The sequence below is a fragment of the Eriocheir sinensis genome, chromosome 34 (genome assembly GCF_024679095.1).
Source record: "Eriocheir sinensis breed Jianghai 21 chromosome 34, ASM2467909v1, whole genome shotgun sequence".
Classification (NCBI taxonomy): Eukaryota; Metazoa; Arthropoda; class Malacostraca; order Decapoda; family Varunidae; genus Eriocheir; species Eriocheir sinensis.
Window position 1 is genome coordinate 14,409,663 of NC_066542.1, and position 20,267 is coordinate 14,429,929.

General features: G+C 48.8%; 3 protein-coding genes and 1 long non-coding RNA gene across 10 annotated transcripts in view; 2 read left to right on the forward strand and 2 right to left on the reverse strand.

The window, feature by feature from the left end:
- LOC127007122 (uncharacterized) overlaps positions 1–1,552 on the reverse strand; it is a 1,708-nt gene extending 156 nt beyond the window's left edge. Inside the window, exons 1-2 of the mRNA XM_050877761.1 lie at positions 703–1,552; positions 1–341 (exon numbers count right to left, since the gene is read on the reverse strand). The exon at positions 1–341 is cut by the window's left edge and continues 156 nt beyond it. Coding sequence (XP_050733718.1) covers positions 158–341; positions 703–1,403 — 885 coding nt within the window. The 5' untranslated portion in view covers positions 1,404–1,552 and the 3' untranslated portion in view covers positions 1–157. The remainder of the gene's footprint in view (positions 342–702) is intronic.
- A 148-nt stretch (positions 1,553–1,700) lies between these two features.
- Positions 1,701–3,962, forward strand: LOC127007121 (uncharacterized). Its single transcript, XM_050877760.1, has 2 exons — positions 1,701–2,555; positions 2,813–3,962. Exons 1-2 carry the CDS (start codon positions 1,843–1,845, stop codon positions 3,042–3,044), a joined length of 945 nt encoding a protein of 314 aa, XP_050733717.1. The 5' UTR covers positions 1,701–1,842; the 3' UTR covers positions 3,045–3,962.
- An 862-nt stretch (positions 3,963–4,824) lies between these two features.
- Positions 4,825–20,123, reverse strand: LOC127007120 (uncharacterized). 6 transcript variants are annotated; one of them, XM_050877755.1, is made up of 4 exons: positions 8,074–8,127; positions 7,683–7,875; positions 6,211–7,616; positions 4,825–5,741 (listed from the first exon to the last, which is right to left on the reverse strand). In XM_050877755.1, the coding sequence occupies exons 1-4, from the start codon at positions 8,110–8,112 to the stop codon at positions 5,661–5,663; spliced, it is 1,719 nt and encodes a 572-aa protein (XP_050733712.1). In that variant the 5' UTR covers positions 8,113–8,127; the 3' UTR covers positions 4,825–5,660. The 6 variants fall into 6 exon arrangements, with proteins under 6 accessions (XP_050733712.1, XP_050733713.1, XP_050733715.1 ...); XM_050877756.1 differs by having other exon boundaries at positions 6,211–6,754; positions 6,827–7,875; XM_050877758.1 differs by lacking the exon at positions 8,074–8,127 and adding an exon at positions 20,051–20,123 and having other exon boundaries at positions 6,211–7,875.
- LOC127007123 (uncharacterized) overlaps positions 8,399–20,267 on the forward strand; it is a 30,642-nt gene continuing 18,773 nt past the window's right edge. Inside the window, exons 1-3 of one of the 2 annotated variants that reach the window (XR_007760075.1) lie at positions 8,399–9,313; positions 11,257–11,413; positions 17,559–17,630. This is a non-coding gene — a long non-coding RNA (uncharacterized LOC127007123). The remainder of the gene's footprint in view (positions 9,314–11,256; positions 11,414–17,558; positions 17,631–20,267) is intronic. The other variant, XR_007760074.1, reaches the window with a different exon arrangement.

Genomic DNA, 20,267 nt, shown 5'->3' on the forward strand with positions numbered 1-20,267 from the left:
CTACTATAACTACTACTACCGCTACGATCATCAACACTATCACTATCAGAGGTCTTTCTTGTTTCCATTTTTTTGCCCCTAATCTGCTTCCCTTGCTGTAAAAAAAAAAAGAAAAAAAGAGAGAGATTAAAAGACTTGCATAACCTAAGACGCAGCATCAATAAGCCCTCGTCCCCATCACCACCGCCGCCGCCGCCACCAGGGCCAGGCCGGGATGCAGCAGTGGACACGGCGCCGCTCCAGCCCTGTACACGACGAAGGTATCAGCGTTGCCGAAGGGATTGTCGGCAGTAGGGTCCTTCTTCAGCGGGTTGGTCAGGCGAGTGAAGAAGTCGCGAGTTCTGAAATTAAAGAAAGGAGTTATCCATCATGATTTGTGAATTTTAACTTAAGGATCAGGGAAGGCATACACATAAACAAGACATTGAATGATTAAGCAACAAGACACTTACGAGGGTATTATAGGACCGTATTCCCAGACGCTTTCGACTCAGAACAAATATTTCCAATGGCCACAAAGGAGATTAGTCGGGTTTTCATGAGTGTTATTCCCATTCCTAGCCAAACCATCACGAGGCTCAGTAAACAAGCTATGGCAATACTAGCAACCTCTACGAAGGTCTTATCATATGTAGGCTCGTAGGTCAGGCAGTGTGTGAGGTTGTACAAAATAGACAAACGGAATGGGCTTCAAACACTCACCCACAGCCACATAAGACAACACCCCCAAAAGGCCTGAGGAAGCCGTAGTGTTGCTGTGAGTCTTGCGTCATGCAGATGGACAGGCAACGCTCAGCCTCACCTCCGGCACTGGGCAGTAGATGAAGCCGTAGTGCAGACCGCTCGTCCGAACTCACCTCCACGTAACCCAAGAACTCTACTTTGGATGACGGTTCTATCACTAATTCGCCCTCGTGCAGTCCCGGTGTTGTTGTGGTGGTGGTGATTGTGGTGGTTGTGGCTGTGGTGGCGATCAGTGGGTAAGGGTGGAGGCCTTTCCGACACTTCCCGCTCTGTTCCACGCGGTAAATACTGACGGTGACCGCTCCGCCGCATTTCTCTTCCCCGTCAGGACATGGATTGCACCCGACCAGGTCCTCGGTGGCGCCCCTGCCACTCCCCAACGCCTCCTTGTCGCCGCAGCCGCACACCAGACGCTCGTTCATCTCGATAATCTTGGCCATGACCAATTGCGTGGACGGCCGATACTCCAGGCATACCGGGAGGCAGGAGGAAGCGCTGCGTGTATCGTGGTCGTAGTGGTGGATCTCTAGGTGGCTGTGGTGCAGGTATGCCTCTTTGTAACACGCCGCGTACTCCAGACACGGTGCGTCAACACCCGCTGCCCGCTCCGCCACTCCACTCATCACCACCACAGCCGCCAACACAGAGAAGGAGACCATTACGTTGTGTTTAGGCGGAAAAATAACGCATCTGTGATTCTGGAGGGCATGCAACTCACACCAAATCCCACACTGCGGCGCGCTGAGGCCCGTCCCCCTCAGCCAAGCCCCATATAGCAGGCGGGAAGTGGCGCGGCGCGATAAGCCAGCCTAACACTCTCCTTGATAACGGAAATGCGTCCTTATCTAATCTTGTTCTTATAAAGATGATAATACACGTGGCTGCAAGTAGGATCCCGGAACTGTGAACATTTGGGTCACATTGGCATCCTCAAAATACCCTAACGCTGAACTGTCTGCCGGGAGTGAATGGGAAACGAAGTCGTCCTACACCTTAATTGGTCCGACTCCCCGCCGTCCCTCCTTCCCGCCGCTTTGCGTCTCCGGCGAAGTGAAGTGATGAGCCAATACTTATCTACTTCACGGGATATCCCTTGGAATGTCATCATGTTTTACTGCCTCAAGTGAATGCCGTGAGACAGTTGGCAGCTGGCGGTGGACCAGTATGGTTGAGCGACTACTGTTGTTTGTGGCGGCGGCGTCATTGGTGGCGGCCGAGACAGAGCTGACCCCCAACGCACCTTTAGGACTGTTGAACATTCTGCCCACCAGACCTCAGTCCCCGCCACGCAATAGTTGTCTACAGCTAAGTGTATGCCAGCATGATACCGCATTCAAATTCAGTCTCATGAAAATCCTCCACGCCGACCTCCCAGAGCAATCTGCGACAGCCTGCAGCCAACTCTGCCAACGGCATCGTCCAGGAACCCAGGTGGTGATGGTCAAGCTGATATCCATGGGTGAGCGTCTCGTGTGTGGCTGCGGCGGCGAGGAGGCGCTGCGTAATCCCACTGGCTGGTCTTCCAAGGCACCGGTATGTTCCTACCAGTGCCCTGACGGAGGCGAGCTCTGCGGTGGCCCCGAGGCTGTGTCTGTCTACCAGCTTGACCGGGACAGAGAGGAGTGTGTGGAGCCCCGGCTCACCTATCACGGCTGTTACTTAGGCGTGGTCGGGGCGGGGGCCGTCACCCTGGGTGCGTGGGAGCGTTGGCCTGGGGGCTGTGTGGCGCGCTGCGGGGCGCCGCCCTCCTCAGAGGCAAGCCTGGTGAAGATGGTCACCATGTATGACGGTGTGACGCGGTGTGAATGCTGGTGAGTGACACACACACACACACACACACACACACAGCTGCAATCTCTTATTAAACCGATTATTATTATTATTTTTTATTATTATTACACACACACGGACTCTCTCTCTCTCTCTCTCTCTCTCTCTCTCTCTCTCTCTCTCTCTCTCTCTCTCTCTCTCTCTCTCTCTCTAATAATAAGTAAATAAATAGATAGATGGATAGACAGATAGATGGATGGATGGATAGATATCACCACCCTTCTCCCTCCTCCTCCAGGTTGTCGGAGGACCAGCTGGGACCCTCGGCCATGACGCCAAATATGTGCGGCTGGAGGTGTCCTGACGGGGCTGACTGGTGTGGGGACGCGGGACAAAGAATGGTTAGTGTGTATCGAGCAGACTCAGCAGACGACCTCATCCCCTCCCCCACACCCACCTCACTCGCCATCCGCGTTATCTTACAGCCCCTTCTTGTCTTCTCCATCTTCCCTGTATTCTGGATGCCATGAGGAACGGACTGATAGTAATGTGAGGCTGCCCTTGAAGCTGTGGCGCACTGTGTTCTTAGTTATCTGCCTTCCTAGTAACGTTTCATTTTATCTAATTTTGTATTGTAATGTTTTAGTGGTATTGTGTGTGTTAACCGGAGTAACAAAGGTGCAGTAGTAGCATTAATTGTGGTGCTGGTTATAAGTGAGCCATTGATGAAGAGCAAGGGTTCTTAATTAACCATGTGATGATCCCAGACCCCCATTGGATTGCTCACCATGGTCACTTACCCATTTCGCTTGACTGCCAAAATCATCATTACCAGTCCTATTTGATAATCAGAGACTGAGTCCCATACCCCAGCATTTGGCTCTCATACCCTCAAGGGGAATGGGTATCCCCGGCTCAGAGCACCTCATGTATATTAATCATTGCTGTAACAGTAGCCCTAAACACAACAACAACAACAACAACAACAACAACAACAACAAAAAGAACAAGAACAAGAAAAACAAGAACAATGACAAGAAGAAAAGGAAGAAAAAGAAGAAAATTATTTTTTTTCTAGTTAGTTTTTTTTCTTTTTTTTAATTGTCGCCACGGTGGAGGCACAGGCTCTATAGTCAAACAGAGTTCTCCCTCCGCGGAGGGACCATGGACCCTTGTCGGGTGACGGCCAGTAAAGAGAATGCCAACAGACCTACTCTATTGGCTGACGTCAGCCGAGCCGACCAAGTCAGTCTGTCGACGAGGACAAATGTGTAAACGTTTAAGTTACCCATTTAATAGTGATGCGTTTTCTTCAAGCACGGCGACAGGAGGGAACAAACTTATGATCATGGGTGCCTAAAAGAAATTGAAGGCAGCCTTCTACTGGGCATTATAAATGGTGAATGTATCCTCGTGTGTAAATAACAGCCATTAAACAAACTTAGCATCTTAACTTTTTCCTTCGTCGTGACACAAGGGGTCATGGCCGGGGGTTGGCTACAAGAGGTAGTTGGAGCATGACGAAACTTTCTTATTTTCATGGGAAGTAAGTTCGTAGGATTTTAGGTTAGGTGCATTTATTAGTTGCAGTAGTAATAAATCTATATGAGCGAAAAGAGGCATGTAGCATAGAACACAACATGAATATAGAAGAGATCAGAGAAGACAGAGGAGAGGAGAAGAGCTACAGCAGAGAGAAGAAAGGAAAGGGGGGGGGGGGAAGATTGCTCCCTCTTGTACGAGGGAGCACAGGCCTTTGCCAAAGGCGGCCCGTAGCAGTCGTCAGAACGACTCTATCGGCGATCGAAATCTAGCCCACCAAGTCGGTCTATCGACGAGGACTGGCGTGTCTCTGTAGGAAAGGGGAGAATTAAGTAAATAACAGCTTGTACGTAAAACTGCATGTATTTAATCCTTGATCTTATGACTTAACACTTCATTACTAATCCTCAACATGTGTGATAGTAGATGCTGGAGACGAACCTTACCCTTAAAAGGACTTGTCTATCATTAATCAGTCTTGAGTTACACCAGACACATAAAAAAGTCACTAATATATAAACCCAAGAAATGGTCAACGTAACAAACATTAACTTATCCATTACGAAGGAGACAAGTGTTATGGTGTCTCGTCCATAAGTACTACCTACCTGCCAGTATTTCCTTGCCATAAGATTAGTTTTAAGCCACCAGAGGACATCGAACCCTTGCCTCGACGTCCGAAGTTCTATAGATGCCACCACCAAGGACACTTTACCAGACGCTTTGAGCCTACAGGAGGAGGATCAAGAAGGTTCAAAATACAGGTCGTTAAGCTCTTTGATTCGTTTATTACTCAGAGCTACAGAGGCGATGGGGAGCAAGAACCTAACGAGTAGGCTGATGCTAAACAAAAATATGGAAGCTTCGTGATAAGTGCAGATGGACAACGGCTTTATGTATCACTTTTAGGCCGATTTTCCATCTCTTATCAACGAGTGTGTCTGCTTACAGCGGGTTCGGGAGGGGGACGATGGAACAGGGCTGGACGGAAGCGGCTGAGGACTAGGCAGGCGACTGTTGGGATTACCTCTTCTGAAATGCCCTTGTGTGTATTTTAGGTCACCTCCACCGTGTGTGTGTGTGTGTGTGTGTGTGTGTGTGTGTGCGTGTGTGTGTGTGCGTGTGGGTGTGTGTGTATGTGTGTGTTTGCTTACCTCGTTGTGATATACAGGAAGTGAGGTGTGTGTGTGTGTGTGTGTGTGTGTGTGTGTGTGTGTGTGTGCTCATAGGCTTTCTAGTAAAATACAGACGTTGTAGAAAGACATGGGTTTACATCAGTCATAAGTTTCGTACAGAAAGATAATGTACACTGCGTAATAATGAAGTTTGTAGCTTAGAATAGCGTCCTGTATTAAGTATGTAATGTAGCGTAAATCTAGCATGGCTCAGTGTACGGTGTTCCTTGATGCTGTATGGTGTGGCTCACATATCAGGACACTCGCATTGTGCCCTCAAGGATGTGTTAAGGTGGGGTGCTGAGAGAGGCGATGTGCTGATGCTCTGCCTGGCTTCTTTGTTTCGTTGTTTATGGTGTTTGCGACAGTGGCGGCGGCGCTCCGTGCTGATGGCGTGGCGGTGATGGTGGTTATGCTGATGGTGGTGGTCTAGTCAACCCCTCCTGCGTTGGGATGAGCCTCCTGGCAGCACACGCCGTCCGTGACGGAGCCATCGGGGACGAAGCATGGCTGAGAGGAGAGAGGAGAGATGTGACTTGTGGAGAGAAAACACCAGTTACTATGTTAATGAGAAAGAAGAGATGGTGGAGGAGAAAAATAATCTAAAGGTAGAGGAGGAAACATGGAAACAGAAGATATGGAAATGCAGGCAACAGAAAACCTATTGGCTCATTACGAGGTTGCCCGCTCTGGTGATTTAATGTACTGGACAGTCACTTCGTGTCTGCAGAGTAAATGAAAGCAACTCGGTATTCAATTTGCTCCTGACGCAACGAAATAACGGGCGATTCGATTTTTAAATGAGTTGCTGGTATTCGCATTTATTAAATCTTTAAAAGGAGTTGAGGTGGAAGGTGGAGAAGAGGGATAAAGAAAACAAAATTACGGGGATATGTGCGAACCTGTTGAAGAAGACAGGAAGGGAGAAATAGGGGAGGAGCGAAGGGTAAGACCTGTATGCAGAGACACATGTACTCACCAGTAGAGGGACGGTGGGAGAATCTGGCCACACCGCCATCAGCGGTGTGTTGGCCCTGATGATGAAGCCGTTGTAGGGGTTACATTGAGTCTGCTGGACACAGTACGTGCCAGCGCTGCAGGAACCTGACGGAGGCATCATGCCCATCATTCCCATACCCATCATTCCACCCATAGCCCCCGGCTGGCCGCTGGGAGGGCTGGATAGACCCACAGGGCTACTGACGGGACGCAAGGGCTGTGACGGGGCTACTGGACGAGCCTGGTTGACGGTGGAGGGCAAAGGGCTTGGTTGACGTGACTCGGGGCCTGGATACCCGTAGCTGGGGGATGCAACTGACGGCTGGGGGGCAGGGCGTATGGGCGTGGCGGAGCCGGAGAACTGGGGTGGGCTGACGGGACTTCCTGGGCTCACGGGTCTGACTGGGCTGACGGGGGTGCCCGAACCAGAGAATTTTGGTGGACTGACTGGCCTGGGGGGACTGCCAGGCCCTGCTGGGCTGACGGGGGTGCCCGAACCAGAGAATTTTGGTGGACTGACTGGCCTGGGGGGACTGACAGGCCCTGCTGGGCTGATGGGGGTGCCCGAACCAGAGAATATTGGTGGACTGACTGGCCTGGGGGGACTAGCAGGGGTCCCGGGGCCAGAGAACTTTGGTGGACTGACGAGCGTGGGTGGCTGTGCGGGGGTGCCTGGCTGAGTGTACGACGTTGACGGTGTGGCGGCGGGAATGGGCCTCAGTGGCGTCCCAGTGGCAGGACCAGAGAATTTGGGAGGGCTTACTGGGGTGTCTGGGAGCACGGGGCTGAGCGGGCGTCCGGGCGAGGAGGGCAGAACAAATGACGTTCCTGGCTGGGGCGGCAGGACGGGGGTGCCACCAGAGCCGGGGAAGGAGGAATGTTCGGGGATGCCGCAGCAGATCATGTCGCCGCCGCAGCTGGTGTAGGCGTTGGCGATGCGCGGCGGGATTATCTTCTTCTGCTTGTCGATGTTTCCAGTGCCGTCGTTGATGACATACCCGTCGCGACACAGCTGCCAGTGTACACAGACGAACTTGGCGGGACAGATGCCCATTGGGGGCAACAGCAGGTTCTGGATGTTGCCAGGGGAGGGAAGCGGAGCGGTGCCGGGAGAGGGGCGAGGAATGGGGCGAGTGGATATACCAGGGGCGGGTCCGGGGGCGGGTTGGACGGGTGAGGGACATCCGACTCCTGAACACGGGGCACTGCCGGAGCCACAGCCGGAGCCGCTGCAGGAGTGGCTGCCCGACGACGGCTGTGTGCCCGGCGAGGCGAAGGGGTTGTCCTGCCCCTGCCACCAGTAGTCGCCGGACGATGACCCACCGGAGCCGGAGCTACCTCCGCAGTTACCACCAGGGCAAGGGGACACATGGGTAATCACTTGGCCTGAACCCCCGGGTGTCCCCCCACAGCTTCCACCGGGGCAAGGGGACACATGGGTAATCACTTGGCCTGAACCCCCGGGTGTCCCCCCACAGCTTCCACCTGGGCAAGGGGACACGTGTGAGGTGACTACTTGGCTTGAACCGGAGGGGGTCCCACAACCACCACCACCACCGCCGCCACAACCTCCACCACCACCACTGGGGGGTGGGCCGTATGCTGCCACCGCCCCCGCGACCGCCAGAACCACGAAGAACCGCATCTGGGGAAGGGAAGGAGGGGATGGGAATGAGATGTGGCGGGTGGAAGAAGAATTGACAAGGGAACTTTTAGACTGGAGCCATTTATAGACATTTATCTATAGACATTTATCTATAGACATTTATCAATCTCTACAATACAAGGTCCTGCTTTTCCTATCCTACTACGAGCATTACTTATATCATTTGGCTACACTTACTACCTCACCAACGTGGGCGTGGGTGGTGCGTGGGAGCATGCGCGGGTGCGGTGGAATAGGTAAGTCATTGAGTGGAAGGTGTGGTTTAAGGTTTGAGAATTCGCAGGTAAGGAAAACAGTCCAGTAGGTGGAGAAGGTGCAGGGAGCTTGAAGGAGTGGCGAGGGATTGTAATTGGCTCTGTGTGGAGGAGGAGGAGGGGATGAGGGGGCTTTCTTTTCCAAAGTTAGGTATACACGCCTTCTCCTTTCCATCCCATCAATATATTCTCCTTCGCGCATTCCTCGGCAAGGTGTGAGGACAGAAGAATCCCATTTTCTACAAAGACTTTCTGGGAGTCCCTGTACCGAGACGAGTTACGAGTCTTCAGCTATTCTTATGCTAAATGCCTGCTCCTCCTCCTCCTCCTCCTCCTCCTCTTAACATCCGAGAACCCTTCAGAGTATCGTGTATGTACTTAATGCACCGACAACCAATCAGCTTGACGTGGGGAGGGAGTGGGAGGGCATACCATCCTATTAAGTTTCTCGTTTGATTATTTGAATTAGCCACGTCTTCAAACACTACGTCAGTACATAAATCAACTTCGACGATTGGTAATGCATGTTTGTGTCTCATTTTTGCTATAATGTTCCGTGTGTTGTTGAAAGACGATGGAAATGCAGTGCGCTTTCGACACATATTACAGCGAGTCACAAAGAGAAGAGAGAGAGGAAAACGAGTGAAACTGGACGAAAAGGTGAAAGAGTTGAGAAGAGGAGGAAGAGGACGACTGAACGACAAGGAAGCGAGACAGGAGCGCCGCGCAAGCTCCAAATCACAAGTCGAGTGAAGCTTCGAGTGCAGTTCCAAATGTCACTTGAGAGAACATTAAACTACCTTATCCAACACTCGAATGCAAGATAAACCATGGAAACAAGTGCTGCTACAAATACGACTTTTTAGAATGCTGCCACCCCATCACACAATACCCAATCCTAGCAACAAGGCGGAGAAGAAAATAAAAAAGAAAAACACGACGCCAATCTACTCGAGTCACTGCTTCACGCCTCCTGCAGTGCTGCCCGTGGCCTGTCATCCTCCAGCCGCCGGCCAGACCACATTCCTGCCCCGGCCACGTACATGCTACACATCATTATACACGTTAAATCCCAACCCTGCGTCCCTTCCAAGCCGCCGCAACCGCTGACGCCAGGACGAGGAACGAGAGGAGACGAGGAGGAGCACGGACCAGTGAGTGAGGTGGGCAGAAAGTGGGCGTTGGGCTGAAATGGGGCGTAATCGTGTGTTGTGGCGGTGAGGAGGGAGAGGAACGAGGAGGAGATGGTGATGCTAGTGGTGAGGGTTTTGTGTCGGAGAAGCAAGACCAGAAGGAGGAGGGGTAACTTCAGTGTTATTTCAGGTTTGCAATACTGAACAGAGACGCGTTTGTATCTTGCCTTAAACGCCTCAACCTCTCAATGTGTGTGTGTGTGTGTGTGTGTGTGTGTGTGTAGGCCAGCCCCGGGCAACGAGCGGTAGTAAATAGCAGTAGTTCCTTCCTTTATTACAGGTTCCCCTTATTTCGTTAACAATAACCCGTGATAAAGTACCAGTAGGGAGTGGGCCGTCGACGCGCCTCATCTCCCCGGCCCATCCTTTCCCCCTCTCTCTTTACCTCCCTCCCCTTTCCTCCTCCACCGACACTTTCCACACTGCTTGATTCTGCTCTCCCCACGCTGCCCTATTCCTTACTTCTCATACTATTATATTCTTCTCACACTACTCTTTTCTCCTCTTCCGACACTGCACTATTCTCTTCTTACACTTCTCTTTTTCACATTGCTCTTTCCTCCTCTCTACACTGCTCTTTTCCTTCTTTTACCTCTTCCATTTACCACAACACTCCACTATTATCTCTGCTTCTCCATGTTCTCTACTCTCCCTTTCCTACTTTTCTCTCTCCAGTCCTCAGTCCTATCCCTGCACTCCCCCGCCTATCTATCCCTTCCCGTACCCACTCTTCCTTTCCTGCCTCCTCGTCCCCATCCGTCTCCCCATTTCACTCCCTGAAGCCACGCGTCAAACCAGTAATTTCCTGCCTCACTGTGGTCTCATCAGGCCAGGCAAGGGGGTCGGCAAAGGGTAGCGGGAGAGGGCAGGGCGGACGGACGGAATGTGCAGTGTGTGTGTGTGTGTGTGTGTGTGTGTGTGACAGGGATGACTCGTGGCCCCGCACACCAACCTAACCAGGGGCATAGCAAGGCAGGGGTGGGCGGGGCTGGGTGGGGTTAGGTTAGGTAGGGAGGGGAGGCAGGTTAGTAAGGTAAATGTTGGGTCAGAGATGTAGGTACGCTGAGATGCCTTAAGGGGCTGTTACACTGGGCAACTTTTCCGTGGATCTTCAGTCAAACCACGATTTCCGCTGGCGTGGCTCTCATATTTCCGTGGATCTTCAGTCAAACCACGATTTCCGCTGGCGTGGTTCTCATATTTCCGTGGATCTTCAGTCAAACCACGATTTCCGCTGGCGTGGTTCTCATATTTCCGTGGATCTTCAGTCAAACCACGATTTCCGCTGGCGTGGTACTCATATTTCCGTGGATCTTCAGTCAAACCACGATTTCCGCTGGCGTGGTTCTCATATTTCCGTGGTTTTCTGACGTGTCCATGATCTTCCAAAGCTACGGTAGAATTCACCAAAGGACGACGGTATTACTCATCATCATCAGCAGCAGTAATAAGAAGAAACAAATGAGAATCACGCCAGCGGAAATCGTGGTTTGACTGAGGATCCACGGAGGATTTGCCCAGTGTAATAGCCCCTCTAGAGTTTAATGCCGTCTCTTGAACCATCGACTACCCAACAACGAAAGGGAAAGCAGGCAGTGAAATACCTCTCTGTAGCGCTTTTGGTTCTGTGAATTTCATGTTGCATCTAGAACCTTCAGGTGGTTTAGAGTTATCGTGGGTCTAGTGAGTCTCTATGGCTTTATATGAAAACGATGTAACCAGAAGCTGCAATGAATACCTTATGTGAATTTTTCCTTCGTCATAACTCAGGTGGTTAGAGTGATCGCAGGTACAGTAAATGTTCTAGGCCGTATGTATATTAAAACGATATACCCAGAAGCCGCAACGAAAACCTGATGTGAATTTAACGAACAAGTCCAAATTGTTTCCTGATAAATAATCGTCACCTGCAGCAAGGGGGAGGCGTGGGAGGCGGAGAGGAGGAGCTGCCGTCACCACGCCGCCCCTTCCCTAACACGGTGATGGGCGGGAGATGGAAAGTCCAGCACCACCCACACCCACACCCACACCCAGAGCACGGACCATCCCATGTGACCCTTGCAATGACCCGTGAGTACCCTTTGTGTGTGTGTGTGTGTGTGTGTGTGTGTGTATGATAGGCTATGTATGTTGAAGGATGCACACTGATTAATACATTTTCTTTCTATATTCCTTTATAATTCAATTCACTGTACGTGTTATTTTTTGGAAGGATATACTGAACTCAGACGCAGAATGATGACATTATTAATTTTCATCTCTAACTGCACACACCTGACCAACGTTGCCAGATTATCGTACTCAGCCTCCTCTGTCTGCCAATTTCCGACCCAAAAACTGCCTCCTCGACCCCAATAACTGCCTTCATATATAGTTATCGTTAAAATGGTTAATTATTCGTGTTTTTTGGCAATGGCTATGGCTCAGAAACCGGTAAATACGAGGCTCTTGAGTACGATAATCTGGCAACGGTGCACCTGACTCGCCTTTGAATTTAAGAATACGAATAGTGCATGAGGCTGAACGATGCAAAGAAGGCAGAGATTCGTAAGTAAATAAATGTTGGAAAATCACGCTCGACATTGATGGCAAAGTTCAGGTGGAAAAATCTTACGGGGCAGAGACTTTTAACTTGTTCCAGGCACGCACGACAACGCCCACACACCCTCTCAGGCCGCCCACACGAAGCTCAGGCTAACGGTGCTGTGGGAAATATAGTCAGACTTATGTACAGTCAGAGAGAGCACAGATACAACGTCCTATTCGACTCTTATTCAGTATGAGCACAGAAATAGAGATTATAGCTTGTGTTGTACATTAGACACACCAAAGAAGAAAGGACAAAGGATAAAGTACCATTAGGAAAAGTAGTTAGTCATCTTCTGGTTTTAATAATTCCCACTGCTCAAAAAGTTACATTAGACACAAAGAACAGAGAAAGAAAAGAAGAGAGGAGAAAAGAAGAAAGGACGAGGGATAAATTAAGATCAGGAAAAATAACTTGTCATCCTGAATTACGTGGATGAATGTGTTTCCAAACCTAAATCCGTTTCCGTCTTCATTTACTTATCAGGACAAAGTAAATGTGGCGTTTTAGACTTAAATTCGACGTTGAAGATTTATAAATTATGGGTCGAAAGGCTCCACATTAGGCTTATATGTGTAACAGGTATTTAATGATTTGTCAACGATTCCACCAGTGAGACCCGACTCCCCCACCGTCCCTGCCCCTCCTCCTTACACCCTATTCCCGTCCCCATACCTCCCCTTCCCCCTTTCTACACCCTTCCCCAATTCTACACCCTTTCCCCTCTCTCCATCCTTTCTCCCTTCCTTCATCCTCCCCTCTCCCTACATCTTTCCCTCCTCCATTTTCTCCTCATTACATCCTCCCCCTTCCCTACCCCCTACCCCCTTTCAACACCCTCCTCCCTCATACATCCTCCCCTCAACCCCACCCTTTCAACACCTACCACAGGAAAGACACATGGGCCCTTGACTTATTGGGGTAGAGTGAGCGAATGGTGGGCGGCAGCCATGGGCGGAATCCTGTTAGGAGATAGGGGAGAGGAAAGGGAGAGACGGAGATAAGAGTGGGAGAGGGAAGGGGTTTGAAGGAGGGAAGGAAAAGGGGGTACGGTGTGAGGGAGGAAGAAGGAAGAGAAGGGGGCATTGGAAAGGAGGGAAGGAGAAGGGGCTACGGTGTAAGGGAGAGGGAGAAAAGAGGGAAGGAGATAAGGGGAGGGAGAGGAGTTCGTAGGAGGGAAGAAGAAGGGGAGGGGAAGGGGAGGGAGATAAGATCGAAGGAGGAAGGGAGAAGTCAGAATTTGCGACTTCACCCATGCCATGATGTCACCGTTTACACACACACACACACACACACACACACACACACACACACACGGAGGATCACTACCTGTGTGGCGCCATCATAAAACACACCTGCGCGTCACTTGTCTAAATAGGCATGTTTTATTTCTTTGAGTTTTTTTTCTTTGATTTCTTTTTGTTTGGTTTGTATTTTTTTCTTTCATTGTCTTCCCCGCGTACATTATGCTGCGTTTAATGACTTCACACACTCACACACTCACACACACACACTCACACACACACACTCACACTCACACACACAGAGGCATCTTGCACCTTGACCTTGGGAAAACCACGACGCAATGCTCTCTCTCTCTCTCTCTCTCTCTCTCTCTCTCTCTCTCTCTCTCTCTCTCTCTCTCTCTCCTAACATAATTATTTCCTCACCTCCTCCTCCTCCTCCTCTTCCTTCTTCCCTCCACCAAATTCGTGCCAAGCCTCTTTCCCTTCCCTCCACACCCTTGTTGCATAATCCCTCCCTCCCTACCCCTCCCTCTCTCCGTTCCTACGCTCCTCCGTGTCAACGCCCGACCGAACCTGACCTCCGTTGCTCTTAGATCCGGGTTGAGTTGTGGGGAAGACTGGGTGTGGTGTAGGATGACAAGGGGAGGACAGGTGAGGCAATGGAGGGGAAGGGAGGGGAAAGGAGGGTGTCTTGGGCAGATATTATACTGAAGGGACGAGGAGAGAGAGGGAGAGGGAGGAGGAGATGAGGAAAGAAGGAAGAGGGGGGGGGATGTTGCTTGGGCTCTCATGTTACTTAGGTTAGTGTATTTTGGTTTCCCAGAGAGGACAGGTGGAAGAGAGGGGAATGGAGAGGTAGAAAGGGTGACTTGGGCAGGTATACGACGGGAGGGACGAAGAGAGAGAGGTGAGGGAGGAGATAAGGAAGGAAGGAAGGAGAAGTTGCATGTGGGAGGGGAAAGGAAGAGAAAGAAAGGGGGTTGTGGGGAGGTCTAATACTGAGGGAACAAAGAGAGAGAGGAAGAGGAGGAGATAAGGAAGGAAGGAAGGGAGAAGTTGCATAGGGGAGGGGAAGGGAAGGGAAAGAAAGGGGGTTGTGGGGAGGTCTAATACTGAGGGAACAAAGAGGGAAGGGAAGGAAGGGGGTTGTGGGGAGGTTTAATACTGAGGGAACAAAGAGAGAGAGGAAGAGGAGGAGATAAGGAAGGAAGGAAGGGAGAAGTTGCATAGGGAAGAGGAAGGAAAGGGAAGGAAGGGGGAGGTTTAATACTGACGGGACGAAGGGAGAGAGAGGGAGGGGAGGAGATGAGGAAAGAAGTATGAGAGAAGTTGCTTGGCGAGGGAAAGGAAGGAGAAAGAAGGGAGGCTGTGGCGAGGTGTATTACTGAGAGGGCGGAGAGAGGGAGGAGGGTGAGGAGACGGGTGAAGGAAGGAAGAAACAAGTTGAGGAGAATGAGATGCGGAATGAAGAAGGAAAAAAGTTGAGGAGGAGGAGGATGTGATGAGAGAAGGAAAAGAGAAGCTGGGGACAAGGAGGAGATTAGGAAAGAAGGAAGAGAGAGTGAGGGGAGGAGGATATGTGGAAAGAATAGAGAGAAGTTACTTGGGTTGTCATTTTACTTGAGTTAGTGTATTTTCGTATAGTTTTCTTTGTGGGTGGGTGTTTGTTCGTACTTAGGGGAAAATAAAACCTGATTTCACGTTTCTACAATACTCCCGTCTTTTAAAACCTCTATTCCTACAAATCCTCAAATGTGTGTTAGCTTTCTCATGTGTGTGTGTGTTTGAGTGTTTTATCTTTGGCAGTGTTGGTAGTACTAGCAATAATGGCAGTATTGATAAGTGTTTTCTAATTACTAATGTGTCACAATGCTACATCTAATGCTATTTAATTTCCTCTCCATTTCTATCTCAACCAAGACTCTCGCATACTTCAGCACGCCACCATCGATCAGTTCAATAATACATCTACATAATACATAATACAATACTACATCTACTGGTATTTAGTTTCCTCTCCATTTCTATCTCAACCAAGACTCTCGCATACTTCAGCACGCCACCATCGATCAGTTCAATAATACATCTACATAATACATAATACAATACTACATCTACTGGTATTTAGTTTCCTCTCCATTTCTATCTCAATCAAGACACTCGCATACTTCAGCACGCCACCATCGATCAGTTCAATAATACATCTACATAATACATAATACAATACTACATCTACTGGTATTTAGTTTCCTCTCCATTTCTATCTCAATCAAGACACTCGCATACCTCAGCACGTCACCATCGATCAGTTCAATAATACATCTACATAATACATAATACAATACTACATCTACTGGTATTTAGTTTCCTCTCCATTTCTATCTCAACCAAGAACCATCGATCAGTTCAATAATACATCTACATAATACATAATACAATACTACATCTACTGGTATTTAGTTTCCTCTCCATTTCTATCTCAACCAAGACACTCGCATACCTCAGCACGTCACCATCGATCAGTTCACCTGTAAACGAATTTTCTTCACACCTTCGTTCCCCTTACCCTCCTCTACCTCCCCACCTCTTCCTCCACTCTCACCATATTCTTCCCTTTCCATGACTGTTCTCCCTTTCCATTACCTCCCCTCTGCCTTGACCCTGCCTCCTCCTCCTCCTCCTCCTCCTCCCTTACCCCCTCCCCCCCACCCCTCTTCACGTAAGCCTGTCAGCACGTTGGTTCTCCTCTCAATCACTCTGTCTGCGAAAAAAAATGTTAAAAAAAGATATCGTGGGTAAACTTATAAATTACAAAACACGTCGTCATTCCCTTGGCCCTATTACCCTTCACTTATTCTTCTTCTTCCTCCTCCTCCTCCTCCTCCTCCTCCTCCTCCGTAACCCTGAGGCGTGATTCTTCTCCCTGACCATAAAGCCTTTTCCTCCTCCTCCTCCTCCTCCTTCCCTGTTCCCTCCCTTCCCTTCCTTCATTTTCCTTCTCTCCCTCCCTCCCTCCCTCCTCCCTCTCCCCCTCCCTGACCCTGCAGCTCTCTCCTGCCCTCCACCCTGACCCTCACCTCCTACATAACCGTGACCTTGAATTACACACACACACACACACACACACACACACACACACACACACACACACACGACCTCATTGTACTCTTCTTTCCATCTCCTATTCCCCTTCCTCCTCCTCCTCCTTCTTCCTCCTTATCATCATCGTCATCATCCTCTTCCTCTTACTCATCCCTCTTCTCTTCCTCTCTTCTTTCGTCCTCCTCTAATCCCCTCTCTCTTCCTTTCTTCCTCCTCCACCGTTATCCTCTTCATCCTTTTTTTATCTTTCTTATCTTGCTAAAACTCCTTCATCCTCATCCTTTTATCTCTTGTCTTATTCATCCTTTTCTTCCCCTTTTATCCTCCTCGTCTTCTTCGTCCTTTCTTCCTCCTCTTTCCTCCTCCAACCCCCCCTTTTTTTTTCCTCGCCAACGCTTTAGACGCAAAAGAAGAAGAAAAAAATCCCGGTAATAAATCAGCGGGGGTCACGCTGACACTTCTCAAAAGACTTCCTGATAAGTTTGAGGCGAGGCGGGATTTACGGCGCTCCAGGAATGTATATCTCGGCACTCGGCTCGCCCGTTCTTTTGTTATCCTTTTGTTATGCGTGTACGGCCTCGGCTGGGAGGAAATACAAGGGTGAGATGAATAACTAAATGTAATAAAAAAAGTATAATAAATCTTTTTCTGAGTGGTTTCGAGGAGGAAATACTAGCGAGGAAATACAAAAATAACATCAATAAGGAAATGCAGTAAGAAACGTATATATCTTGTTCTGAGTGGTTTCAAAGAGGAAATACAAAGATGAATAACTAAGTGTAATAAAAAACGTATAATATATATTTACTGAGTGGTTTCGAGGAGGAGATACTAGCGAGGAAATACGAAAATAAGATCAATAAGGAAATGTAATGAAAAACGTATAATATATCTTGTTCTGAATGGTTTCAAAGAGGAAATACAAAGATAAATGACGATGTAAGAAAAAACGTATTATATATATTTTTTTCCGAGTGGTTTCAAAGAGAAGATAAAAAAAAGATAAATAACTCAATGTAACAGAAAATCGTATAACAGTTTTTTTTCTGAGTGATTTTTTGAGGAGGAAATACAAAAATAAATAACTAAATGTAAGAAAAAAAAGTGTAATATATTTTGTTCTGAGTGTCTTCGAGGAGGAGGAAATATAAAAATGAGATAACTAAAACGTAATAAATAAAAAAAAAACGCATAATTTATCTTTCTGAACCGTTTCGTATATTTATCTACTTGCAATTTTTTCTTCTCTTTCTGAAACTGGTCTTCTTACTTCTTTCAGGTTCTTCCGTAATACTATCAACGCTGAGCCTTGCATCACGTCTCTATCGCCTCGCACACTAAGGACCTCTAGGTAAGATTATACTGAAACCAGGTTGGCGAGTCCGTTTTCACACTGGCTCCCGCGGGTCCTTTCCTTCCCTCTCCTCCGCCACAGTCCCAACACCTATAGCTAACATATGACGGGAAAAGACAGGTGTTGGGACTGTGTGGCAGGACAGAGGGAAGAAAAGGACACGGGGTAGCCAACGCAGCAACGGACACACCCAATTTGGTTTCACTTATAATGAATTTGTTCGGACCACGAGCTTCCCGGGCGTCCCTCACCACTCTACTCATCCCTTGCTCGCATTGTAGTCTCCTCCTGGTTTGTCCCCCATGTAACATCTCATCCGTGTGTGTGTTTGTGTGAGAGAAAAAATGGATATCCTCGAAATAATAACAGTAAGGGAAAGAGGAGGAGGAGGAGGAGAAGGAGGAGGAGGAGCAGGAGGAGAAAGGAAGGAAAAAAACAAGGAACAGGAGCAAGAACAGGAATCATAAGGACAAGAGGTAATTGCGTGCATGCGGACATCCGTGAGAGAGAGAGAGAGAGAGAGAGAGAGAGAGAGAGAGAGAGAGAGAGAGAGAGAGAGAGAGAGAGAGAGAGAGAGAGAGAGAGAGAGAGAGAGAGAGAGAGAGAGAGAGAGAAAAAAACAGGACAAATTATAATGAAATGAAATGAAAACAAAATGAAAGAAGGAAAGGAACTGATTAGATATGGTAGATTTAAAAGATGGAAGAAAAAGGGAAAGAAAAACACAGACAGACAGACAGACAGACGGTATGGGGGACGCAGACGTGATGAAGGAAGCAGAAGGGAGGAATGAAGGGAGGAAGGAAGGAAGGGAAGGAGGGAAGAAGAGGGGGGAGGGGGATCAACTAACCCTTTATCAACCACCTGTTCACCTCAACCACAAGTATTTCACCTGCGATTACCTGAATGCTCCCGGTAGTCGTCGCCTCCTCCTCCTCCTCCTCCTCCTCCTCCTCCTCCTGTTTTACTGCGTCGTTTTTTGTCGCATAAACCACTAAAGATCTTGAGGATAAACGTTCTAATCCTTCGTTCCGGATCAGATTAAATGTATTCGTCTTTTTTTTTTTTTATTCCCCAGCTAAGGAAGTTATAGTATTGACCAGTAATGTTTGAGCACTGAAAGGAGGAGTAATTAGATAAGGTTAAGTTATGCTATGAATACTAAAGAAAATACATAAGTGAATAAATGGATAACTGAAGAAATGATCCGATAAGTGACCCTTCAAAAAACATACGAGTGGGGTTCCAACGCGGGATGGAAGCTCAGTGAGGCGTGTATTTTAGTAAACTCACTTGTCTTCTTCACCCGCAGCCCTTGACTCGACTAAATTTTCATGGTTCTATACCTCAAAATATTCCTTTCATGACAGCTCACTCCTTCAATCCTTTCCGTTTCATCTGCTTATACTAACACAACATTCTTCGGTTCATAGTTGGGGGCTTCGTGGTGCAGTGGTTAGCACACTCGGCTCACAACTGAGAGAGCCCGGATTCGATTCCCGAACGGAGGGGAAAACTTTGGGCGGCTTTTCCGATACCCTACGCCCCTGTCCACCCAGCAGTGAATGGGTACCAGGTATTAATCGGGGGTTGAGTCCCGTCTCCTGGGATTTGTTCCCTTCTAAAATTCTTTCCCCTTCTGTCTCTCTCCGGCATATGACCACAGATGTTGCGCCGAATAAACGAAACTTTCCAACTTTTTTTCGGTTCATAGTTTAAGTCATTACTGATTTATATGTAGCACCTAGCACAACAAGGTCTTCGCCTGCTCATGCTAGGTTATTACTAGCGTCTCCATTCATTCCAGTGAGCGTGTCGGTACGTAGGTGAGGAATAACTGAGAGGGGAAGCCGTTACGTTGTTGCTTGGTTCAGGCATAGGTGGACAACACTCGGGTAACACTGCTTGCGTGCGTGCGTGCGTGTGTGTGTGTGTGTGTGTGTGTGTGGTGTGTGTGGTGTGGTGTGGTGTGGTGTGGTGTGGTGTGGTGTGTGTGTGTGTGTGTGTGTGTGTGTGTGTGTGTGCTCGCGAAAGTATTAATTTTGTCTGCATTTGCTTACTTGCTCTGCTGAACTCAGTGTGATACTTCTTTCCATGAGTGCATTCGTGCACACACACACACACACACACACACACACACACACACACACACACACACACACACAGGAACGGACTCGTTCACTGTTATATAACAGCAGACTGCATTGGAGAAAAACCTGAACGCACCGGTGCTGGAAAATGCAGCGTAATCGTAAACCGCGCTAATAATGCACGCCGCAAGAATTAACAAAACGCCGCGCCGCTTCTGTCCACCGTAAACAAGTCCCGCCAATGTAGAAGAGTTAAAAGTAAAGTGATTTGGGTTCCATCGTCCGCAGCGTCACTCCGAAACTTAAACATGTTTCCGTGGTACTCACTGTGCCGGGATCACCACACACAACCTAGCCTCGTCGCTGCCGTATGCAGACTGGCCTGGGACGCTCACCTGCCGCATTTATATTATGAAGTCCGTCCTGCGGGGCCGCGGTTGCCACTCAGACGGATCCTTTTTTCCACAAGGTCATATTGTGGGTGAATCTTCAAGGCAGAACAGAAGCAAAAAAGAAAGCGTTTTCATCCTCCGCTGCTCTTCTT